At 32.0% G+C, this 27649-nt stretch overlaps 1 protein-coding gene across 1 annotated transcript; it reads right to left on the bottom strand.

The window, feature by feature from the left end:
• Positions 1 to 547: 547 nt before the first annotated feature.
• On the bottom strand, positions 548 to 26454 carry LOC140435826 (uncharacterized). Its single transcript, XM_072524543.1, has 3 exons — positions 26192 to 26454; positions 4909 to 5291; positions 548 to 1515 (listed from the first exon to the last, which is right to left on the bottom strand). Exons 2-3 carry the CDS (start codon positions 5243 to 5245, stop codon positions 1268 to 1270), a joined length of 585 nt encoding a protein of 194 aa, XP_072380644.1. The 5' UTR covers positions 5246 to 5291; positions 26192 to 26454; the 3' UTR covers positions 548 to 1267.
• Between the last annotated feature and the right edge of the window lie 1195 nt (positions 26455 to 27649).

Below are 27649 nucleotides of genomic sequence, written 5' to 3'. Positions count from 1 at the left end.
GAAGCAACAGGCGATTTTTAATGTCAGTTACGAGCGTAACTATCCTATCTACAAACATCAAGATGCATTTTAAAGGTGAAGAGTGTAGATTTTATATGCAATTTTTGTATTAAACTTTGGGCGATTGATGCCATTTCTTACGATTCTCATGAGATCAATAAAATTAATCACTTTTATTGACCGGTCGTACTGGAATTTCCAGTTTTAGAGCCTAATCTTTAAAACCTATAACATGCAATTTCGATTTTGAGTTTGGAAGCATTTTAAATATGCCTAAAAAACGCTGAATTCAAACTTTTACATTACAAACGATCGCACGCCACAGGAAATGTCTCCACGAAGACGGCATTGGGTGGAATTTGTAGCTGAACTTATGTATTGTTCTGAAGCTATTTTCTTGTGGCATTTTAAATTAATTAATATTTAAATGGGAATAAGCCACGAATAAGCCAGAATTAAAGGTTAAAATACATTTATTGACGTTTCAATTTCCACTTCGGAAATCGTTCTCAAAATACAGTATTTTAACCTTTAATTGTGGCTTATTCCCATTTAAATATTAATGAACTTATGTAGTTTCGCAACACGTACTTGAGTAACTGAGAAGAAGCAATTTTAAAATTGTACATCGTTTGTAATGTGAAAGTTTAAATTCAGCATGTTTTAGGCATATTTCAAATAATGCACGTTTGTTGCCAAAACTCAAAATCGTAATTTCATGTTATATGTTTTGAAGATTAGGCAATAACAATGGAAATTTCATAGTGAACGGTCAATAAAAGTGATTCATTTTATTGATCTCATGAGAAACTATGCAACGTTTATTTATTTAACACCTTTATAAAAACTGACTTCATTTGCGACAAAATACAAACATTGCCTACGAAAGCTACACTTTTCACCTTTAGAAGGCATTTTGATTTTTGTCGATAGATCAAAAGATATCCAAGTTTTACCGTCCAGTTGATACAAATTTTATTTAAAATTAATTTTGCACGCGTAACTGCGCGTTAAAAATTATTTCAGCTACATTTTTATTTGAAATGTTTTTTTTACGATATAGAGATTCTTGTTAAATCGATTCCTCCTCAGTTTTAGGAGGAAGCCAGGGGGTAGAAGTGATAAACTTTTTTGCATATTTTTTGAGGTCCCAAAATTGACATTCTCAGCAAAATTCAGCTTGTTTGTATGATTTTTAGAGTTGCAGTGGCATTTTCGTCTCGGACGACTGGAGTATTATGACTAAAACATAAATAGAAAATAACTGTTATCTATCTATGTTATTTCTTTCAAGTAACTCTCTTAAAGCAGATATATAGGTTTGTGCCATTTGCAACGTTTCGAATTTACTAAGTTTGTGCTCGGCATCTAGACTAGGTATGACTTCTCTTAATCTATCGAAAGCTTCATTCAAGCCATTCATTCTTCTTCTCTCTCTAGCGTTTGCTGCCAGTCTTCTTTTCTTCATTACCGTAGGTGAGGTGGGACGATCTCGAACTATAATTTTTCGGCGACCTAGGCAAAAAAAAACGGGTTAGGTTTATATCTATGGTTACTTGTAGAAAATTAAAATGTTTTTGTTAAAAATCATTACATTAAATAATGACAACAAAAAACACAGAGCTATATTAAATATATTTTTATAACTTTATAATTATGCCCATCAAGTTATTAAATATGTTGTAGTATTTTCGTTTTACCCAGAATAAAACAATCCAAAGAACCATCGATTCAAAAATCAAAGAAGCTTAGTCAGTTGACCATTAGGAAATTTTATTGAAAATTACCGAAATATTATGGAACAATCTACCTACTTATTTAAAAACGACTGTTTAGGTAATCCTCGGTTAATTCCTTCCAGCTCTAAGGCCGTGTTCTTTTATGATAAATTTGTTTAATATCGCCGAAGGCACGTTGTCGTAATTTTTCTGAAGAGAACGTAATTACGGGGATTTTATATTTCATCACGTTCCTAGCTAGAAGGGTACCGTTAGTTTCGGTGATCGTTAGAATCTTTTTACCTTCTTAGAAATCCATCTAGGCTGGCCTATTTTCTTGGGTAGTTTGGTAAAATTTTAGAGGAACCAATTTACTTCCCAGTGGGAATTCGTCGAGTAAAGACGCTTCGCTCACATTATCGTCTCTGTATCACTTTATCTGTGCATTTTCTTCCTAAGTGTATATACACTTGTATATTTGAGTTTTTTGGATCTAATATCATATTAGATTAACTATTGGTATAGAGTACCTTTAATTTTAATTAACTTCAGTGCTTGATACAAGTAAAGTATTATAGTAAATTGAATTAACTTCAGTGAAATAGTGCAGCATTCATCATAATCTTAGTATCTCCACTTATCTGGGCGAATAATGGTAGTCTATCATATTTTTTTCAATCATCTGGGCGAATCTAAGTTCATCCATGTCTTTACCTGTAGTTGAGAGTAACTACTGATTTTTACATTCAATATTTTCTTACGAACTTTCCATCAGCTACTAAGAAATTTCAATACACATAATTACGAACATTTAGTTCTCCATCACTAAATAACAGTGCGAGATAGATAATCAACCTAACCAAGTGCGGTTTGGTTAAATTTTTATTTCAGTAACCTTTTTGTATTCTTGTAAATTTATATTTGATTAATTTTTGTTATTTGCTATAATTGTTATGCATTTTTAACCTAGTGTCTCGAGATATGCCCTTAAACAGCAAAGAGAGACCTTTAATCAATCTTGGTTGAATTTTTTCTTACTCACTATCAGGCTCTCTTCGCTGATAATTGAACCTGTGCATTATTATATTGTTGTATTTGTAAAGGTACTTATTATTCATATTACTACTTATTTTTATGTGTACACCACCATTTCGTAGTTGATGGTGTATTTTTATTACATGTATGTACATTCAGCTACCGACATCATTGTGTTGTTAAATATATTGTTTTGTTTTATGTATGTATTTTATTTGTCGACTCCTAACAAAGTTTCTTGATATAACCATAACTCTGAATATTTGCTTTTAACCTTTAAATATTACTATACCTCTGACCAGTAGAAAGATCAGGCCGATTAAGTTTCGTAGGTAAGTAGATGGATGGAGTCCACCTAATATGTTTATTATTTGTTTACATAGTGTGTTGACCAAATTTATTTAATAATTAACTGTTGGTATCTTTCCATGGATTTGGTCTCAGAACCAAATATCTTTCTTTATCTCTTTCTTTTCTAAGGTTTCTTAATTTTCTCCTTAAACCCCAAAAAATTAAGTGGCGCCCTGATCCCTATCTTATCTTATCTTTGGTAATTTTACCCATCTATCTTTTTGTTTATTTCTGTATCTTTTCCAATATCTCTTATCCTATCTTTACTTATTTTGTCCGTTGGAACCATTCCCGGTTTCAAAAGCTAGTTTCGAACCCACGACTCGCTCTCCACCAACCATCTGGCTGCCGTCCGCAGTGTCTCCATTGGTGGCCTTTCTACCACCATCCAAAAAAGGTTTCCGAGGTTACAAGTTAATAATGCAAGTGAAGCAATGGGACTGACAATAAATCTTCAAACTAAAGTAATGGTGATTAGCCAAACCGATAAAAATTGTCGCATTAAACTAAATAAGACTCAATTAGAACAAGTTCTCAAATTTAGATACTTATGAGTAGTACTAAATCATAAGTGGGATCGTGATATAGAAATAAAAATACGAACGGAACAGGTTTCGCACCCACAACTCGCTCTCCACCAACCATCTGGCTGCCGTCCGCAGTGTCTCCATTGGTGACCTTTCTTGCAGCATCCAAAAAAGGTTTCCGAGGTTACAAGTTAATAATGCAAGTGAAGCAATGGGACTGACAATAAATCTTCAAAAAAACTAAAGTAATGGTGATTAGGAAAACCGATAAAAATTGTCGCATTAAACTAAATAACACTCAATTAGAACAAGTTCTTAAATTCAGATACTTATGAGTAGTACTAAATGATAAGTGGGATCGTGATATAGAAATAAAAATACGAACGGAACAGGCTAGGAACATGTACAAGAAATGAAAGCAAATTATCTATAACCGAAAACTAAGTTTAGACCTTCGAATTAAAGTTATTAAATGCTACGTTTGATCAGTCCTTCTGTCTAGAGTTGAAGCCTGGACATTAAAATTAAATACTGTAAGACGGCTAGAAGCCTTTGCAATGTGGTTTTATCGCAGAATGCTGAGAATATCATGGACACAACACATTACGAATCAAACAGTATTAAACACCATAAATAGAAAGTTAAAACTTATAACAACCATTAAGAAAAGAAAGACCTCGTACCTAGGTCACATAATGAAAAATGACAAATATATCCAGTTACAAATAATAATTGAATGGATAATAGAGGATCGAAGCGGAGTAGGCAGAACAGTCATGTCGACACTTCTCAATATCAGAACTTGAACGGACATGAACGTTCAACAATTACCAAGAGTGGCGTAGTGGCGTAGAATAGAGCACACATTGATGAAGTTATCGCAAATCACTAGTAATGGAGTGCACCAGAGGGAGAAATACTGTACTGTACCATAAATTACTTAAAATGTTTATTTTCATTGTAAATAAATAGAACTCTTGATTCTGACTAATAAATTTTTGTCCTTTCAATAAATTTGTATGTTGTGTTTTTAGTCATGTTTGAATTATCCGAAATTTCTGATCGTCGCCGTTCAATTAGGTTTATGAAAATGATTTCACAATCTTTTTTCCTAAGCAAGTTAGCTTACATACTAACTTGTAGCAATGGCTTTAAACAATAATTTGATACTGAATAATGAAGAAGAGGTAACCAGTTGGCGACTTATAACTAATCTATAAATCTTACTAAACAAACTCTAATCAAGTTCGACACCACCTTCACTACTAGTCACGTACCTCTGCAACTCTTCCTATCCTGATTGAGTACCACGGTAGTTCTTTTTTCATTCTGGTTGTTAAACTCACTTCTTTTCAATGTGAAAAAGTTAAAATTGCTATAATGGCCTTTTTCTTCTTCCGTTAACGAGCTCAGGTCCACAAAATCACTGTTGGTGGATACGAAACTATCGTAAGTGTTTATATCGTAAATTTCTTCGACTTCTTTTTGCCGATGTGTAACTACTTGGCGTACGTCTATTTTTTCCGATTCTATTTGAGGGAAGAATGATGTAGTAGGGAACTGGTCGGACCAAGAGGGCTGGTAGCGGTTGTAATAAGATTTTATTAGGTCCATTCTTGTTTATTGGTTCAATCATGAGGACTGAGTGGATCAATCAGTTCTAAAAGAAGATATAAAATATGTTAATAACATTTTCAATTATCAACAAGTTTTATATAAATATTTTTTAAATGTATTTCAGTTGTAACCAATTATGTAAATAATATTATTAAATAATCGGCAAGAATCTGCCAATTGCATAGTTTTATGTTGCAATTATGCTTGATATTTAATTTCTAAGAAATAAATATACAGGGTGGCCATTCAGAATAGTCCACCCAGAAGAAGTCGATTTTTATTTTAAGGGAGACATCTTTTAAAGATATAGATATCTGTCCTCCCAACCTCCTACCTTCGAATACTACAAAACATTAATTTTAAATCAGGAATTAACTATGTGTTGCACACCATTAGACAGGTATTTCGCTGGAGAATTCAGGCTTTTTTTCATATTAACTCTATTCTTGTGAAAAAGTATTTAAGGTGTTGCACCTATTGCACCAAATTAAAAAAAATATTGCACCAAAGCAAAGAAGTCCGAATTGAAACTGCAAGGCAAGCATTTGTGAAAATGAAGACAATGCTTACCAACAGAGACCTTCAGTTGCATCTCAGATTGAGGGCTCTAAGATGTTACATATTTTCTATCTTAGTATACGGAATGGAAGCTTGGACATTGAAGAAACAACACATAAGGAAAATAGAAGCGTTCGAAATGTGGTGTTACAGAAGAATATTAAAAATTCAGTGGGTTCAAAGGATTACCAATGCTGAGGTACTACGACGTCTAAATAAGGAGTTAGAAATTATGAACAGCATAAAAAGAAGAAAACTAGAATATTTGGGTCACATAACCAGAGGAGAAAAATATGAGCTGCTGAGAATTATTATGCAAGGAAGGATCCAAGGAAGAAGAAGCATAGGAAGAAGACGCATCTCCTGGTTGAAGAACCTTAGAGAATGGTTTAACTGTAGTTCACTACAACTTTTCAGAGCAGCAGCCAACAAAGTGACCATAGCCGTTATGATATCCAACCTCCGATAGGAGATGGAACTTTAAGAAGAAGACCTATTAAAAACTAAACGTAACGCCGATGCTTTACTAGTGTCAAATTTTACATTAAAATGAAATTCGCAACATTAATAGGAAATGTTATTATTAGACTTCGGCAAATATGCATATTGCATATTTTGCATATTGTGCATATTTTATGCAAATATTTCATATTTTGGCATATTTGTATAAAAGTTTGCATAAAGTGCATAAAAGTTCAGTTTTTTATACTGTATTTGAAAATTTTTAAACATACCAATTTATTTCAATTCTTGTATAAAATTTTGTAGTCATTTTAATCAAAAAATGATCTAAGTACGTAATCTCTACAGGTACAAAACATTTACAATTTCAAAGAAGATCAATTTAAGTAGCCCTCAACATTCTTAGAAAGTCTCGGTCACTGAGGCATTCAGTTATTGGATAATCGCTAAGGGTTCGCTCATTTGCATTTTATGATCTAATCCCCAAATCTATCTACAATTTATTGTATCTTAACAGCAGGTAAACGGCTAATAGTTTTGTTCCTAATTTAGGGATTTTCCAAAATCTCCTAGTTTATTGAATTAGGTACCTAAACATTTCTAATTTGATGCTCAGATTTGTAAATCATTTTTGTTTTGATATTCAAAGCGTAAACACTCGTTGTGCGTAACAAAAAGGAAGATTGTGATTTTATAATGCCTAAAACAACCAGTGCTTCAACTTGGATTAAACCTTATAAAGAGCTGTCTATGGATATGGCAAAAATCTACTGTTCAGTCTGTGGCAAAATTGTAAGTATTTAATATTTTCTATTAAATATCTAATATTTCATACATACAGGGTGTTTCCAAATGACACTTACAACGTTTGACTGTAGATACTTCTCGAAAAATTGAACAAAACGATATAGTTAATGAGGGGTCAAACTTATTTACTTTTCGAGATACAGGGTGTTAAAATTAAAAAAAATTAAATTCTTTTAGTTAATAACAACAATAACTTTAAAACCAATAAACGTATTTACTTGAAATTTAGTACTCGTAGGTTGTTTTTAAATGAAAAATAGCTTCCTTTAGTGAGAAAAAATTGTCCATGGTACAATACAATGGTGTGTATTTAGAAAAATCTTTCACCTTTACTTTTTTTTATAAAGTCAGCTTTTCTAAAACACAATTATTTTTATTGTAATTGAATTAACAAAAAAAAAACTTTTGTTGAATTTTAAAATAAGTTATATGATGTACTAATGGTTAGTAACAAAAACTAATTTGTGGATTAATACTGCATTTAAAACACTTAGCGAGTGTTTTTTTTTTCCAAACCAGTTATTTGATTAACCAAAAACACCTTGTATATTTTTATATTTTAAAGGTTGGGTTAAAATAAAGGTTTTTATTTTTATTTATAGATAGCATGTGAGAAGAAATTTCAGATAGACCAACATGTGAGAACTGCTTCACACATTGCAAAAAAGGAAAAATAGGAGGAAAACATCAAACTTCAATGGCTAAATGTTTCCAATCTACTTCAAAAAAATTAGATGAGCAAGAAACTTTTAATGAAGACTTGTGTCGCGCATTAGTGTCTGCAAACATACCGCTTTCAAAATTAGCAAATGTAAATTTTAGTTCGTTTCTAAAAAATATTGCAAACTTAATGTTCCAAGTGATCGGTCTCTAAGAAGAAATAATGTGAACGGGCTATACTCGTCGGTGTTAATTAATATTAAGGAAGAAATTGCAGATAATTATTTTTACATATCTGTAGACGAAACCACTGATTCCTCAGGAAAGTATATTGCTCATTTATTGATTGGTGTTCTTAAAGAAGATACCTTACCAAAATCTCATCTTATTTCATGCCAGCAACTTGAGAAAACAAATGCTTTAACAATTTCGCGTTTTATACAAGAAACATTAGCAACTTTTTTTCTTCCGACAACTATTCCTTCTAATAAATTACTGCTTATTTTATCGGATGCTGCTCCTTATATGGTGAAAGCAGGACAAAATTTAAAAATATTTTTCCCAGATTTAATACATGTTACTTGTGTAGCGCATGGATTAAACAGAGTTGCAGAGGAAATACGAAAAAAGTTTCCTCTTGTAAATACCATGATATCCAGTGTGAAAAAAGTATTTCTTAAATCTCCTATAAGAATTCAACTTTATAAAGAAATGCTACCTAACATTGCTCTTCCACCACAACCTATTTTAACGCGATGGGGAACATGGTTAGAAGCAGCTAATTTTTATGCAGATCATTTTGTTAAAATAAAGAACATAATTGATACGTTAACAGATGAAAGTTCCCAATCTCTTTTGGATTCTAAACAAACTTTTCAGAGTAACTTGCTTCAACAAGAACTTTCATTTATAAAATCAAATTTTAGTTTTGTTCAAAAAACAATTACTCAGTTAGAATCACCAAAACTGTCATTGTTCGAAAGTACAGCATTAATAAAAGAATTTGCGTCATGTTGTCGGAACGTTAGAGGTAATATTGGAAAAGATATTTTAAAAAAATTTGAAGCTACTATGGAAAAAAAATAAAGGTTACCATATTCTTTCTGAAGTAGTCAGTGGTCTAGCTGGAAATATTTCGAAAACAATTAATTTAGAACCAAATGTTTTGGTTAGTTTGAAAAATGCTCCCGTTACATCAGTTGATGTTGAACGAAGTTTTTCCATATATAAATATATGTACTCAGACAGAAGCCACAAGTTTTTGTTAGAAAATTTTGAACACCACTTGGTCATTTATTGTTACCATAATTCTAAATAAGTTTATTCATACTTAAAAATGATGTAGTTACTTAAAATAAATGTAAATCTTAATGAATAGTAGGAAATATTTAGTTATGTACACTTTTTTTTTTAAATAAAATTGTTACTATTTTACGATTTTTTTATTTATTTGTATGCATATTTTGTAAAATATTTGCATATTTTCGGGTAAACACGTGCATATTTATGCGCATATTTTCTACATTTTTATTTGCATATTTGCCGAAGTCTAGTTATTATATAAGGAAACTTTATTAGATAACGTTTTGAATTATGATAGTAAATTCATAATTCAAAACAGATTATTTATCAGCTATAATTATTTAATTATAGCTGATAATTATCATCAATATCCATAGAATTAAAAAGTCACTGATCGAAATTACAGCGAACATTTTGAAGCATTTCAGCGGTTACTAAACTACATTCATGCACTATAATTTGTCGTCCTAGTTCTTCCAATGACGTAGGAATGGTATTAGAAAAATTACTTTTTAAATAACCCGATAGAAAAACGTCCAAGGGAGTTAAATTGAAGGATCTTGCTGGCTAATCAAGAAAACCTCTTCGTCCAATTCATTGCCTAGGAAACCTTTCATTAAGGTATTGCTTTACGTTTATGCTATAACGCGGAAGTGCATCGTCTTGATGGAAAACAAATCATCTTCTGAGTACCTGTTATCATTTTCAATTATATCTGTCAAAATAAGATCAATTGTGTCCTCTGAAAATTTTAGATATTCTCTCCGTTTAAATTTTGTTGCAAAAAGAATGGCCCAACAACACGATCCTCATAAATTCCTACCCATAACGTGTAATTTCAATGGCTGTTGGGTAGACATTTCTAGAAAACTCTAGGATTTTCATCAGCCCAATAACGGCAATTGTATTGATTTAAAGTACCGTTTATAGAAAAAAAGAACATTTATCTGAAAAACAAATATCAAATATAAAGTTAGCTAGTTAGTTATTCTTGCGCTATTTTGTTAGTACTTGAAGTACGTTAGAAATACTTCCTCCTAGGGTACTACATTCCTAGGGAATGCCGACGACTACCACGCTTATAATATTCTTATATTGATTTCGGTATTGACGTACGTGTAGCAATTGGTCTGCTGTTAAATCTGCCCACTGGTTTTCTGTTCTTTAATTTTACCGTAGGATTTACTTAAAAGTAAGTAAAGCGACGGGGTCTCTTAATGACAAAATCTGAAAGAACAAACACCTAAGACAAGACACAAAAACAAGAATCTATAAAGCAGCAATTAGACCTATATTAACATACACGGTGAAGACAAGACCTGACACATGTAGAACGAGACGACTACTAGAAACAACAGAGATGAAAATAATTCGACGAATATCAGGCAAAAGTGATATAATAAGTCCAGAACATGCATATATATCAGCATACACTATAGAAGACATAAATAGATGGGTGACAAAACGAAAACAGGATTGGAACGAACACATTAGTAGAATGGCAGAGGATAGGATAGTACGAATAGCATGAGATAAGTCACCAAATGGACCAAGAAGTATTGGCAGACCAAGAAAAAGATGATGCGATAATTTAAACAATTTAGGAGGCTAATATTGAAAAAGAAACAGGCTTTAAAGCTTACATACAAGAAGGAAGAAGAAGAAGAATTTTACCGTTGTAGCGATGTGCATCGCCAGCTTGCCACTGCTCTGTACACACGCACTTCCATCGCAAGTTCCACTTCTATCGATGCACGGTGTGTGATGCAGAGAATGGAGTTCCGCCAGGATGATGAAATAAAATTGCAAAATAGATATGCCATGGTACTTTTCCACGTATAACTCAGCTTTCTCAGCTCTAATTTTAAAGGTAATTGTTTTAGATTTAAAAAAAAACTGTGCCAAATTACTTTATCTTTAAAAATAAAAAAGTTATAACAATTAAACATTAAAAATTTCGGTAAAAAGTTGGGAATTAAATTGTTTGTAAGAGATTTAAACAAAAATTAAGCTATAAACTTCGAAAATCTGGTTAATCGCAGTTATAGAATAACTCAAAACTAACATTTTAAGCTTTGGTAATTGTTTTTATGTCAATTTTTGATTAAGATATGGAACTTTAAATACCTCGCTCTGAGCTGCTCGGTAGATCGCAGCGAATGTGGACGCGCATAAACCGTGAGAGTAAATCAATTTTCAATATCTCGCCCAAAAAATAACATAGAAACATTTACCAAAGCTTAAAATGTTAGTTTTTAATTGTTCTATAATGTAAATTTTAACTATAAACTGCTATAACTTTTTTATTTACAATGATAAAGTAATACGCATTTCTGAATCTATATGCATTTTGCATATGTATTGGTTTTTATTCGCTGCGAGCTGACCCAATGCCTCAGAGCGCCTTATTAAAAGTTACATTTCTTAGTCAAAAATTAACATGAAACATTTATCAAAGCTTAAAATGTTTCTTTTGAGTTGTTTTATAATATCCATTAGCCAGATTTTACGAAGTTTGTAGCTTAGTTTTGTTTAAATCTTTTATAACCAAATTAATTAGCAACTTTTTAGTGAAATTTTTGATGTTTACTTGTTATAACTTTTTTTTATTAATAAAGATAAAGTAATTTTACAAAGTTTTCTATATCTCTAATAGTTTAGGAGACAAAAGCATTTAAACAATTAAATTGTTAATAACAAATTATTTGACGGGTTTTATACCTGGTACCCTCGAAAAATCGAATCTCCGTGTCAAAAAACATAAAAAAGGTCAAGGTACCGAGGTGAAATAAAAGTACATACTCAATTCTCTTCTAGCTCTTAAAGTAATAGATATTATTGTTTTTTTAATTAGATTAAAAAATATATCGAAATCGGTTTATTTTTCACCGATATATTACACATTTTTCCGAGCTCTGTTGATTTAAAATTACGATTTTTTTTCTTGATTTCCTCCACCATCATGACTACGCTGTTACTTTGTAGAAGGTTCATTCTATTACTAATTTTTGATGAAAAAAGCGTGTTTTTAAACATTTTAAACGTTACTTAAAAATATAGATAATTGAGTATTGAATGCCGCCGATTTTGTTTCTTAATTGTTATGATAGCGATTTTTTTAAAGAGGCTATCTCAGCTCCTATTGGTCGCGGAAACTTTTTTTTAATTGTAGGTGTTGAAGTCATCAATCATTATCTGTAATGGTCTGATTACACGTAACTTGTACAATGGCGAAACAGTAAACTGTTACTAGAGAATGGATTTTAAAAAGACGGTGCTACAAATACAGACCTGCAGTTTAAAGATCCCCATGAATTTAAAGCACTTCTTGGGATGGATGTAGAACGTTTCAATATGTTGTTGGAAGGTATAATTCCAATGATACAAAGGCAAGATACTGTAATGAGGGAAGCCATACCAACAAGGATTAAACTACAAATATCATTAACCTATTTGGCAACTGGGCTTAGCTATCGTTATCTACAAGCCTTTTTATCTGATTTTTCGCGCTTCAATATTATTACTTATATCAGAAATAATGATTGCAATATCTATCTATTTGGAGAAATTTTTGAAGGTGAATATGTTTTTCTATTAACTGTAAATAATTGATTTTTGAGATACTTATAAATAACAACAACAGGTCTTTATAACTGAGTTTTTAATAGAGGAAAAACATACCTTTCAAAATTTTTATATAAATTCACTTCATTGTCATATCAAAAGTTGTAAGCGTTGTTTAGAGCTAATGTTATAATATTAGCTGTATCGGTCCCGAGTGATGTGATTTCTGAAGTGGAACTAGATATATGTTTATCAAAATTTGTAGTAGTGCTATTTGAAGCTGAAGGGGATGGTAGTGGAGTACTAAAATTTGAAATAAATGGAAGGGATCCGGTCCTTGGCCGATAGTCATGTATCCCATTCTCGGTCAGAATGCTCTGAATTTTGACCTGTGCTAGCAAAGTATTCTCCGTCAAAAAAGTTTTGAGTTGCGTTGCAACTCTTTTCCGAACATGTCAAATGGCGTTTCCTCTACAGAGTTAACCTCTTGATGTAATGTTTTTAGATCCAATATAGCATTCACTATATTTTGACTCCTCTTCCTCCTTCGCGAAGGAGTGTCAGTCTTGTTACTGATCGATGGAAAAATTGTGCGCGTGCTACTCGTGTCTTTGACTTTATTCACTTGTTGATTTACGATAATTTGGGAATCTAAAATAGAACTACTCTGTTTAGTATCATCATTTTCGTTGGCAGGCTGATTCGTCGATAACATAAAAATTATTGTTTCAGGTAACAGATAATACTAAAGAATGGGAAAAAATAAAACATGGCTTTAAAACTAGGTGGAATTTTTCTGATTGTTACGGTGCTATTGATGGCAAACATGATTTAAGCACCTCCTAATTGTGGGAGTGAATTTTTCAATTACAAAGGCTCGAACAGCGTTGTTGTGATGGCTCTTGTTGATCATGACTATTGCTTTCGCTATGTGAATACTGGTGCGAATGGAAGAAACTTTGATGGTGGAATTCTTAGAAACAGCTTTTTACGTACCAACTTAGACAATGATATGTTACCAAAAGGTGCCTTTTTGGGTCGAAGTCGACCCATTTACGTTAAAAACGTATTTATTGAAACCATATAGCGGAATGCATGTTACAAAAATAAAGAAAATTTTTAATTCTAGATTGTCTAGAGCACGTAGAATCGTTGAAAATGGATTCGGCATACTGGCAAGTAAGTTCAGAATTTTTCGAAAACCCATACCAACTGATGTAAAAATAACCACTAAAATAATTCAAGCTTCATGTGTTCTCCATAATTGGTTACATTGATACCGGAACAATTACCGAAGGCGTGTGAAGAAGAGAAGTCATATGTGCCCTACCATCTATCACTGAATATAATATTAATCAGTCAGCACGAATAGCAAGGGAGTTTCGGGATAAATATGCTCATTTTTTAGTGGAGCAGGTTCTGTTTCATGGCAGGACAGAATGATTGCATAATATTAATGTGAAATATAATATTCATAAACTAATTATACATGCAAAATAAACGTAGTATAACACTTACATTTTCTGTCTGTTGAGATCGTTCTTGACGACCTCTTCCATTTCTTGAAGCTATTTTATATTCGATGTATACACATCAGCTCCCGATTTCTTTGATTCATTGATTTTTTTTCTTAAAATTTTTCTGAAACTTCTTGAGTACCAAAACCAACAATATTTATTTCTTCTAAAATCGATGCATATGATGCATCACGTTTTTGTTTATTTTTATACTCCGAAGATTAAAAATTCCATAAGCACAGGTATGACTACTTACAATTAAATAAACTTTATTGTCATAATCTGAGTTCCATTTGTTAGCCATTTTTGAGAATCACAAATAACACTGATTTAACACAAGTCATCTCACATGACGAAGTGGTAATGTGCACAGCGAGTGAATTTTAGACATACCTATAACAGACAGACATACATACAGTGGATTGGCTAGTATACGATGAGGAGGGATGTCCAAGACTCGACCTAGTAAATAGAACAAGTTCCGAGTTACTGTCTAGCCATCTGAGTGCGTCGAGTGCTCGGCCAAGTACTCGGTAGTATGTTTATACCTAACGAGCACTCGGCCAAGAACACTGTCTTGCCTTAATACTCGTTACGTGTAATCAATACTTAAGTTGCAAACTGCTGCGATGTTTAGGGGGTGTCCCAGCTGTAAATTTTTATAAAAAAAATTAACCATAGTTTTAGTGTAATAAAAAAAGGAGTAACAACGTTTTTTAGGTTAAAGTTTTACATTATAGAGATAAAATATATTTTATCACCATTTATATTTACACTAATTATATTTATATTTTATAAACTTATATTTTAAAGTCTTTAAGAAGATAATAGTGTTCTCCTATATGGAGTAGAAAGCTGGAGCCTTACAGAAGATGCTATAAAACGATTAGAGGCATTTGAAATGTGGTGCTACCCACGTATATTAAGGGTCTCATATATATACACTACACAAGTAATATAACTGTTCTCCAGAGGCTTAGAAAAGACAAAGAAATAATTAACATCGTAAAGAACAGAAAATTGACTATACAGTTGACTGTACAAGGCAAGATTGAGAGTAAGAGAGGCCCTGGACGTAGGCGTATATCCTGGCTGGCCAATCTTAGGAAGTGGACTGGTCTAACGTCAGCTCATTTATTTCGAACTACTGTAAATAGAATAAGATGGGTCAATGCGATCGCCAACATCTCTAGAAGATAGTCACATTTAGAAGAAGAAGATACTGCACCTTAGATAAGGTCTCTTCGAATTTTTAAAATTATAAATTTTACTTTATTCGTCTTAGATTAAACAATCAATGTTCAATCTAATATATTAATAATTAATATACAAATTTGCTGTTGCAGGGACTGCGAAGTTATCATGACATTGCCCGTTATATCACAGAGTAGGTTTCAAAATTTTACTAATTAATGCAAACTTTTTCACTCACAGCCTGGGCTATATCTTGTGTTTACGATTATAGTTTACGTATTCTACCAACTAGCAACAAACAGAAACTTGTCTCATTTAGATTTACTGTACTTTAGTCATTTTTTGCTCGGTTATCTAAAAAGCATCTTTCAGGAATTTGTTGGTTTTTATTGCCATGTTCTTGAACTATATCAGTTGACGATGTAGTTTTACTACATTTGTATATGATTTTTTTTAACTTCTATTTATTACCATTAACAAGTGAATATAAAAACAATATTACTAGCGGCAAACATAATGTAGAGTAAATTGTAACGAATGGGCCAAAGTGTGCCTCAGAAAACAAAAATAAAAGATTTTACTGAATAATAAAGGGGATGGAAACACTCGATTCTGTGCGACAAATAAGAATACAGTACAAGATTTAAGCTATATGTATTATAAAGTGCGCCACATAGGTCAAAGGGCCGGTTCTAGGGTTTTGAGCGCCCAGGCAAAATAAGATTTTGGCTCCCTTTCATACAAGAATTTACAGCAAATAAAAAAAAGTAAAAAAATGAAAAACTCAAAATTACACAATAAAGAACCGTGTAAAAATTTATTTATTTAAAAAATAATATAACAGTTATATACTTACTTACAAGTGAATATATCTAAAATAGCATAACGAGAGTTTTTGGCTAGAGTAGTAAACAGAGCAACTGATTGGAAAAACTTTAAGCAAGAACTGAAAGCAATGATTAACCTTTCTATAAAGTTAAGAACAATCGAACAACTTGACTCCAAAGTAGAGCTATTTACAAAAGAGATCCAAGAAGCAGCATGAAACAATACACCAATCAACTTAACTCGAATAGAAGGAAACAAGTACCCAAAAGAAATAAGAGGTATATTCTCAGTAAATAGGAAGCTAAGGCGAGAGAGAGAGAAAATGGCAACAAATCAACATAAAACAGAAGATAAAACCAAAAACATACAAATGAATCAATTGACTTTACCTTAGCGAATTGACGTATCACAAAAGCACAGACTATTAATTGTCGAAGGCTACTAAGAAACTGAAAAGACCCATTCTGCATAACCCTCCAATAAGAAATGCATTGGCACAAATGGTAGCTGGACCAGAAACAATGGATAAAAGTTAAACATCTTGCAGAACATTTAAAAGATACATTCCAACCAAACGAGGTAGATGATCTTTAGGAACTGACTGATATTTACTTAGACAAAATAGAAATTTACTCCTAAAGAAGTTCAAAAGGATATAAATGGAAATATTATTCCTAGAAAACCGTCTGAATTCGCTAATTTACCAGAAAGTGCACTGAAAGAAAATAAAAATTTTTCAGTTGTCTTTCTGGATGCTGCTCAAGCTTTCACTACAGTATGACATAAGGGCGTCAATCACAAAGTAAAAAGAGTACTACCAAAACAATACTGTCAATTATTCTAATCTTAAATTTTAAACGGATACTTCAGAGTCAAGCAGGAGGAGGCCTATTCTGGACTAAAAGAAATCAAAGCTGGGGTACTGCAAGGTAGTGTACTGGGAGAGCTACTCTACCTACTATACACTAATGAAATTCCAGACTTTGAAGAAGATATCATAGGCATTTTCGTGCCTAGGCACATCAAGATATTCTATCAGTTGTAAAGACCATGAAGAAGTTGCAAGAATACTGCAGATCTCAGTGAATAAAAACAACCATTGAATAAAAACAAAATTGAGAATTAAAATTTATGAGGGATGTTAACTTCATCTATAAAAGAGATAGCAGTCTATTAGAATAGATATATTCATTTTACTGATGCAGATTCTGCAAAATACCTGGGGATACATTTGGATAAGAGACTGAGCTGAAAAGTTCACATTAAAAATAAGACAAAAGAAAAAATTTAGAAAGATGAACTGGATGCTTGGAAGCAATTCTAAACTATGCATTGATAACAAACTACTGATTTTCAAATAAATACTAAGGCCAGTATGGACATATGGCACACAGTTTTGGAGATGGCGCCAGTAAAAACAACATTGAAGTAATAGAGAGGTTTTAAAATAGGGTACTAAGGACCAGCCTTAACGCTACATGGTACGTAAGAAACAGCACTAGAACAAATAATTACCAAATGTGCCAACAGACACAAACAAGGTCTAATTGAACATATGAATATCGAGTCCATCCAACTCCTAGACAATACAGATATAGAATGAAGACTTAAGAGGACATAACCCTTCGAGTTAGGTAAGTGAAAATAGTTACTGTAAACGCAGAGCATTGTTCGATCTTAATAAACCTGTGTAAATTGTAAATATTGCTCTAAGTTAGTACCTATATAAACATTACTGAATGAAACTACAGTTCTTAAAATGGCAACTGTAACGATTTAGGTTCGAATATATATCTCATTAATCTTATTGATCAGATTGTAGTACAAAGTACCCTCAGCTTGTTGGTATAATAAAAAAAATCTCATGGAAAATGTTCAATTTTAATTAATAAAATCTAAAAAAATAATGAATCTAAAAAGATAATTTAGTTTTATATCGACGCCTCTCAAAATTTGGCGCCCCGAGTGGTCACCGAGCTGGCCCGGCTTACCCGCCCCTTTATTCGATGCTGATAGGTCATATTGAACAGAAGAAATCAGCGATAACTTTTTGTCACTTACTAATTTACAAAGTACGCGTTTATTAATTGTACATTAATTGTTCATTTTTGTAAATGTAAACGTAGATAGTACTTCGCAGCTCGCCCTTTTATCTTTAATTTTAAATATGGACACTAAAAATCATTTCTTGTTTTGACATAGCTTTAGTGATAAATCAAAAAAATTTGAGTTGCCCTCTTTTTTGGAAAATATGGAATATGTACCGCAGGCAACATTATTAAAACTGCATATAATATATTAAAAATTCAACATGTGAAAACATTATTCTGTATGAAAATTCTTAAAACAAATAGAAGTTGTAGTGAAACAAAGAAATATTTTACATTTGGCATTTGAGATTTTTGGGAGTTCTTTTATAATTATGATATTCACATCTTTCTTTTTACTCAAAATAAATGGAACAATGGCCCATCTGATCTTTTCTAACTTCTTTGCAAGGAATGGGTGCTGGTGAACGGTATTTCTTTGGCTGTTCCTCGTATGCTGAGGATCAGCCAAATCTTTCCAGCCAAGATCTTTCTTGGTATTTTTTAAGAATGGCAATCTCATGCTTGAACAACCATAATGAATAAAGTGCAAAAATACCTTGTGATACCACTTCTTGCACCTAATCGTTATTCTACAATAAGGCAATAAACGAATCTAGCAAATTATCGCCTTCCATACTCTTATTCCTTATTACCTACCGTCCCTACCGTTTTTTAGATATGTACTCCAAATCTCAGTCCTTTCGACAACAGACTCCAAGATACTTAATCGATTTAACGGTGCAACCTCCACACTTTCTACTATAAAGCGAAGATAGCACCTCACAAACCTCAGTTTCGTGAGGTGCTAGCTGTAGATCGTTCTCTCTGATTCACCTAGTAATACAATGCAGGGCTGTGTTAGCCGCATTAGCCATGTTCGTTTTCTGACTCGCCTTCGCAACCAGTGCGAGATCATCAGCATAAGCTACAAGAGGGCATCTCCTTGGCATTTGTAGCCTTAACACCCCGTCGTACACGACATTCCACAGGGTTAGATCTAGTACTGAAACCTACGGAACACCCTGCAACAACCTGATGCTGGTATCTTTTTTCCTTATAAACCTAAAGTAAAGTAAAGTATCTCTAAACTACATTGACCAGGTACTCACTAACACCTAATTCTCTCACAGGTATTCTTGACGTTAAGTAGGATGAGAGCCGCCTCTTTCTTTGTATCCTGCGTGACTAAAGAGGTCACTTCTGTGACAACACCTATGGTAGACCTTTTAACCCTAAAAGCTTCTAGCTCTCTCTCAAGGCGGCCTTTCACATGCTGCCCGTACAATTTAGCTACCGAACAAAGAAGGCAAATTAGCCGACAGCGTACCTCTTCCTCGTCACCTCTACCTTTTGGGATGAGGACAGCCTTAGCGTCTTTCACCAGTGTTGGAAACTACTGTTGTTTAAGCAGTTTGTTTAGCAATCTCAGGAAAACCTGCGGGCATCTTAGTGTAGCGACTCTTACTGCCTCCGTCTATGCTAGGTACCTTTTGGATCGTCATCCTTCCAACAGCCTCGCAGAGTTGCAACTCGGTAAGGGGTTCCACCTCTAAGAAACCAGTAACCCTTTCACGCCTATCCTCCACCTGAGGAAAAAGTTATCGCATTAAACGGAGTTTCTCCTCCTTAGGCAGGGAATAGGATGTCTTCTTTCCCTTCAATTCAGTACACACAATCTTGAAGCCCTGCCTCCAGAATATCCTTTTCGAGATCCTGATGTAGGTTACTCCACCTTTCTTTCTTAGATCTTCTTATCTCATTCCTGTATTTATTATATATTCGTTTTAATACATTAATTCTCTCTTTCAAATCTCCTGCTTGCACTCTTCCTAACCTCTTACACTCCCTTCTTACTCTCATGCAATTTTTCCTCAAATGTTCAAGTCGCTCATCCACCAGTATGTTTGTTTCCTTTCATACCTCCCATTTGATCTTACACAAGCCAACTCCTATGCCGCACTGAGACCCTCAATCAATTCACTTACATTCTCGCATCCAGGACCAATCAAGCCAAAAGCCTCTATAAAAACATCCCCATTTGCACCACGTATACGGCCACGTCAGATTTCCTATATTTAATGATCCCCTGTAGGGACCAATTTTATATTGGGCTCTTAACAGAGTATCATGTCATAACCTTCTCACATTTATTTGTAGAAACTATGTAATAAATGGTTATCTCTTTAACTTACTTACTTTAACCTTATCTTAACGAAAATCCAAGTCGCCATGTTGGAGCAAAGCTAAAGTAATTTACTACCCCACGTAATGATAGTATAATATGTACAATTACGTAATCATAGTAATGATAGTAATACTTACTCTGCCCCAAATGCAATGAGTCCGTTGGAAAAATGATACACGCAATGAAAAGTAGCAGTGAAACCTGATCAAACAGTTATATTTAAAAATGTGGAAATACAAGCTAATACAAAAAGCAACATCTTCAGTATTAAAGAAATCTATCATGATTAGGGTTTTGAAGTAGATGTAGAAACAAAAATTAATGATGTTAACTTCCAAGAATTTGTAAATCGTAATAGAACATACAAGCATTTCAAAAGTTTAAAAGTAGTAATAACCAGAAATAGCTATATAATTAATATGCCGAGACAGAGATTAATGCGTTGGAGTTTTATAATAATTATACAAAGGCATTACTTATTAAAGACAAAGAAAAGCAATAAATTTCACGAATAGAATAGCCACCAATAGCAAAACTTCAACTAAAACTAAAATACACATGCAAATTACGGGCATGTAATAATTATTTATTGTTTTATTTTAAGAAACTAGAAAACTTTTGTCTTATTATACGGTGCATGTTCGCATATGTCGATATATTTAGTGTATATAGATCTAAACTAACAAAAGAAGAACATCAATTGATAGTTAACATAAATAATTTTAATCAGGATCTGCATTAATATCTCACAAGTAAAAACGAATGTGTTTTCATATATATAATGTTCGGGTTATTAATATGTATTAACTTTTGAGGATCTGGATTACACTGAAAAATACCAAAATATTCAACCCTCACAAAAATTTTTTTCTTATATAAATAAAATAACTAGACCTAGAAGTAAAACTTGTAGAGACCATTTCTTTATAAAAAGTTCTGCTGATTACTCTAAAATAACTTCATTTGCATTTGAAAATAATATTACTTCAGATCATTATCAAATCGCAGTTTCCATACTTAGTCTAACTAAAACCAAAGAAAATAAAAAAATAATAAAGTATATTAATTAGAAAAATCTAAAAAACGATTTGAAACACGCAAGGTAGTTGGATATTTACAATAAAACAAATAAAATTGAAACGTTAACACTTTTCACCGAAATTTTTTTAAACCTAATAAACAAAAATACAATTATTTTAGAACGAAATTATTTAAGAACCACTTTTAAAAACGAGTGAATGACAGAGGGCCTTTTTAATTTTGTAAATGAAAAATATAGATTGTATGATCAGCTAATCCAAGATCCCGCAAATTGTAACAATTATATCTGCTTATAAGGGGCTAAAAGTGAGGCTGAACAATTACTGGGCTTGGAGATAAAATAAGCAAAAAAATTGAAACGGGTCCCTTTTTTGGGAGGACTGGGAGAACTAACTACGAAAAAGAAATCAAGAAAAACTTACAGAAATGTCCTAGGTTAACATTAAACAAAAAGATTTCTAAACTATTTAAAATTAGGACGATGTCTTAAAAAATCGTCTTGCTGCTTAGAAAGAAAGGTTTAGGGTTTTTGTTTCCTAAAAAAATTGTTTAATGGTGAATTTATTTTTAAAAGAAATAATTTTTTAAACTCATAGTTTGAAGAGAAAAATTACATATCAATGTTTTTTGTACATAAATAGTTATTACAAAAAAATATTTAAATCTATCAAATTTCAATCTTTTCAAATGGCAGAAAAATATGTACTAGCTCATATGTCGAAATGGATTACTAAACTTTTCTGAATTATTAATTAATTATAAAAGTTTAATTTTATTAAAAAAACTAAAATATGACAATTAGCTGATACATAAAACTTATATTTATTTCTAAACTTTTTGAATTGATATGAGAGCAAATATTAGTGTATTAACGAAAATTGTCTATTTTTCAATAAAACGACTTGCTTCACTGGCTAATTATTTCTTTTTAAACTATTAAAAAAGTTTGTTACCTTACATTTGAACAAACAACATTGTCCTACAAGTTGTAAACGATCTAGATCCGACCCATGGGAGAGACAAATGGAAGTTAGACAAAGCCTGGGATAAATCAAACACCAAAACTGGATTTCAGTTTATCCTGGATGATAACTATATGTGATTCTTTAAACTCGGCTGTTTATTTTCCACATAAAAAATGTCTTCATACTTAGCCCTCAGACACTGTTATTAAATCCCCTGTCACAGGATACAGCATACAACAAACGGTGATTAATTTACATTACAAAGACTGCCACACTGCATTTTTAGCATAAACCACCTTCTTCTCACTACACACATTGAATTAAAAGAAAACTTTGACGGTTTTTTTCAAACCTTACGAAAACAAATCTTATCCGCCCAGACTCTGAATTTTTTCTTTTACGGCTCTTACATCCAAAATAATTCTCTTGTTCGCTTAAGCAGAAAGATTGTTATTTATTTCCTGTGCAAATATCTAGGCGGAATCGAGATCAAACGAAAGAGCAACTTGTTTATTATAAACAGACTCCAAAAATGTTTAGATTATCAATCTCAGAGACGCAAAAAGATTAAGAATCTTTTTCGGTGTTTTATGATATACGGGGTGAAACAAAAATACTGCAAAATAAGTTAATAAAACAACAATATACAGAATATAAAAATAAAATTAAGATTGTCAATTAAAAGTTCAAAAAAAAAAAAAATTAGAAAAAGCAACAAATTGAAAAAAATATAACGACTTCTTTGTTACTTTGGAATGTAATTAATTCATTGTGCGGAAAAATAAAAGGAAATACCAAAATTGAATTGGTTAAAACCAAAATAGGAGAAATAATTCAGTCACATTTTTATAAAAATATGCACAAAAAATACCCCTTTATCATGATCAGATTGAAGAAATAGATAGGATGAAAAGCAGCATGCTTGTATCTCGTTGGTCCAAAAGAAGTGTTAAACGCAATAAAATATTTAAAAAACAAAAACTTTTGATTGGGATGAGATCAAGACAGAAACAATCAAACACAATAAGAAAGAAATTCTTACCCCTTTAACTTTTCTAATTAATTAATGTTTTCATTACAGTTACTTTCCTACCCTACAGAAAACAGTCACATGTAAATTTGTTCCGGCCATATATATCTTGGAAAAAATAGTTTAAAAATGCCTTTAGTAGGTACACAATGAATAATAATGAATAGCCAGGGTCAGCGTAAATAGAGAATATTGTCTTCATAAAGTAGGTACTTTGATACATTTTATTAATACAATTTTTAATAACTATTTCTTAAACTTTGTAGTTACCTAAATACAAAACTACATCTTATTTAAAATTTTATAACGATATTATCACTTAAGTATTACGATGTTAGAGCTTATATTCCCTTGTTCAATATTTGATTGGGTTATTCCGTGTCAGAAAAATGATAAGAAAGATAGGTGGTGCATATTTCAATATTATTACTTTAGTTACGGTTTTAATGTTATCGTAGAGAAATTTAAAATCAGTAAAATATTAAGCGAAAAGGGCAAGTTTATGCTAGTTATTGACAATTCTAAGTATACGTTTCATGAAATCCTTGCTAATAATATCAAACCTTGGCTGTGTGTAGAAAGAAGTTGCGAAGCATTTGTAAAAACTATAAATATCTGTTTCTAACAGTGTAGTTAAATGTAGTCATAACCACAACCATGAAAGTTTATCAAAAACATTGTTAAATAGGAAAAAATTAAGTAATGGTGAAGTCGAAGGAAAAGAACAATTTTTATTAAAAAATGATCCGGTAATACAAAAATTTGTTGCTTTTTCTTGTGTATCCAACTTCAACATTTTTAAGTAAATTAGAATCAATTTATGTTGATGGAACTTTTAAATACTGCACACAATTTTTTACTCAACTATTTACAGTTCAAGGACTCGAAAAAGGACACTATGTGCCGTTGGCATTCTTGTTGCTTTCGAATAAGTTTGTCTAAGGCAAATTTGTATGTCACTGTTCTTAAATTGTTTAAAGATGGAATGTCAAAAATTGAACCTAAATTTTAGTCCCAAGATTATATGCCCATTTCGAAAAAGCCATCCATGCAGCTGTAAGGGAAGTGTTTCCATCTGCGAAAATAAAGTGATATAGATTTTTTCTCAGACAATCACGGTGGAGAAAAATTCAAAAAGTTGGACTAGCTACTGAGTATTCAAAGGACAATGACGTCGGGCAATACCTTAGATATATATATATATATATATATATATATATATATATATATATATATATATATATATATATATATATATATATATATATATATATATATATATATATATATATATATATATGGTCTACCGTTCCTATATCCATTAGATGTAGGGTGAGTGCTTTGTTTAGACTTTAGTGAGATATTACTAGCACAATACTAAGCGGTCCAACAATTTGCTAACTACTTGGTGGACAATTATATTTCTGAAGAGGTAGGCTTCCCTCCTGAGATGTGGGCGGAAAACAGTTCATCACATGGGCGTAGGGGCCACAATGGAAGTTTCTATTCTAAATTTAATTCGGTATTTTACAATCCGCACCCTAATATATTTTAGATTTTAGAAGTTTTAAAAGATATTCAAATTGATACCTATATAAAAATACGAAGTTCTGTGAAACCAAAAAAAGTGTTCCGAAAAGTACTTGTATACCGAAATAACCAAAAAAATTAAGCACTTTTCGGAAAAAAATCATCAAAACTTTTTGAAAGGGTTTAAAAATCTTTATTTTTGTTTTCTAGCATCCAAACTAAGCAAGTTAATTTCAAAATAAAGTTGGTCCATTTTTTTTGGTAAAAACGTCGTCAAAATCACCTCCTAATTAGCACCCCAAATAAAATAATAAACAATAATACAACAATTATACATCTATATAAATCAATTAAGTCACGTATCTACATCAACAGTTAACACTAGTTTTTTGTTTTTTTTTTATTCAAAGAAATAATTAAATTTAATTAAATTTATAAGTTATTTATAGTTTATTACCCCATGAAACAAAGGCGAAAAATCACTTGAAAAATCGAAAAATTACCGGGCGCCATTGTTTAACTGGAATATCTGGGGGAAGTCAATAAAAAAAGCATATTATCTTATGGTTATCGAAACTTTTACTGCGACATAACATTTAAGCAAAAAAAAAAGACTTTTTTCATTTATATCAATATTGTGAAAAAAACTACGTATTCTACAAATTTTACAATCGTCTCATTATACTTCTGGAACAGCGATTTTGTCCATATCCCTAACTTATGCCCCGCAGTATCTTTTGCTCCAAGAATATAAATATAACGAATGGCCCACAAACTTCAAAAATAAAAGAAACTAAAGTTACTACTTGGATAAAAGAAAAAAGGGATTTATGTATATCGAGATGCGGAAATAACTATTAAATAAAATATAGAAGAAATATAGGCAAGAGGAAACAAAGCAGATATAATATTAATTTCTTAAAAAAAAAAAATAACAAAAAACATTAAAAATAAAGGAGGAAAAGTGTGGAAAACGACAATGTTACCTACGAATTATCGTAGATAACATTGTCGAGATATAGGAATATAGACATACAAATAAATATCAGGATAAAGTGACATCGAAAGATAGAAAGTCTTGGAGGATTAAGTGAGATTCCCTATTTTACCATATAGATGCAACCAGAGAACCATTAACAGTAGACAAGAAATATCAAATGTTTTAATATAAAATATTTTAAAATACAAAATAAAATAAAAATAAACTTACATTAAAAATATTTTCACTTTACTATCTTCATTTTCATTCACATGAAATAAGAAGGTACATGTATGTTAAAAAGCCACATATTTGATTAAAACGTCTCACATTGTTAAATCCAATATTAGATCAACATCAAAAGTCCGTAAAAATAAAGCAGATTCAAACTGTTAAAACATAAAAACCCGCGAAAAAAATCTCCGAAAATTCTAAACCGAAAAAAAGAGAAACCAAAGAAGGGTTGTTGTTGGTCCGATGACCCATGCGGAAGTGTTTATGTTTATAGCATGAACCATTCGAGAGGTTACTGATACAATGGGGCACAATGGGGCTGACCTGACACAACGTCAGTCGCGTGCCATCGATGCCGCTTCTGATGAGAGACTTGCACCACCACTTATTTTGATCCGACACCCGATAACAGGGTTGGAATGAGAGCTTACAATATGCAACTGTCGTTATTTGTAGGACATTTTAAATATTTAAAATTAGACTTTTATACGGATATTTGAAATCTTTTGTAAAACTAAGTTTATCGACAAGGAAATATGTTTTACAATATTTTTGTATACAAATCAAAGCTTTTATTTGAAACTTGTCAAAGTGCAAAATAAAATAACCTATTTTACAAGCCACACACACATTTGTTTTGCGCTCTAGATAATAAAAACCATTCTTATAGACAAATCCAAATTATTATTGTTTTTATTTAGCTTAAGTGCCTCGACAACTAAGGCCATTGGTACGGTACAGTTGATTTTTTCTTAGAAATTACACAATAGGTATTAAATTTTATTAAAAAGATTAGTATCTTTTAGGAACGAGGAAAGTTGAAGTTATTTTGCCGGGTATGGATGGTGTACTGTTGGCAGTTTGTTAATATATGGTTTACGGTAAGGGCATAATTGACTGTTGACATGTTGGAAGTTCATCGGTGGGCATTAAGTAGGCATGTGTTAATCTTGTATGGCCGATCCGTAGTCTTTTTATTATCCGTGATTCGTTGCGAGTAAGGTTAGTAAGACTTGGCCGGGTAATTTTAGGTTGAATTCTGCGTAGGGCTGTATAACTGTTATTTCAACTTTTTAAGAATTCCTACAGTTTCGCATCTTGCGTTGGTGTTTTTTTTGCGAGTCATTTTCTATGGAAGATAAAACGAATAAAATTTCATTCTACGACTCTCTAAGATATACTGATAATAAACTTCTACACAAATAACAAACTTAGAATAAACAACAGATTTTTTGACCACAAAGACCAACACAAATATACATTAAATAACACTCGTGGAGAAATCTTCTTCTTCTTCTTCAAGTGCCCTGTCCGTTGCGAACGTTGGCTATTAACATGGCAATTCTGATCTTATTTGCGGCGCTTCTGAATAGTTCGACCGATGTGAGCCCGAACCACTTCCTCAGATTTTGGAGCCACGAGTGTCTTCTCCTGCCTGGCCCTCGCTTACTGTCT

The sequence above is a fragment of the Diabrotica undecimpunctata genome, chromosome 3 (genome assembly GCF_040954645.1).
Source record: "Diabrotica undecimpunctata isolate CICGRU chromosome 3, icDiaUnde3, whole genome shotgun sequence".
Taxonomy (NCBI): Eukaryota; Metazoa; Arthropoda; class Insecta; order Coleoptera; family Chrysomelidae; genus Diabrotica; species Diabrotica undecimpunctata.
This window is presented reverse-complemented; position numbering and strand designations above follow the sequence as displayed.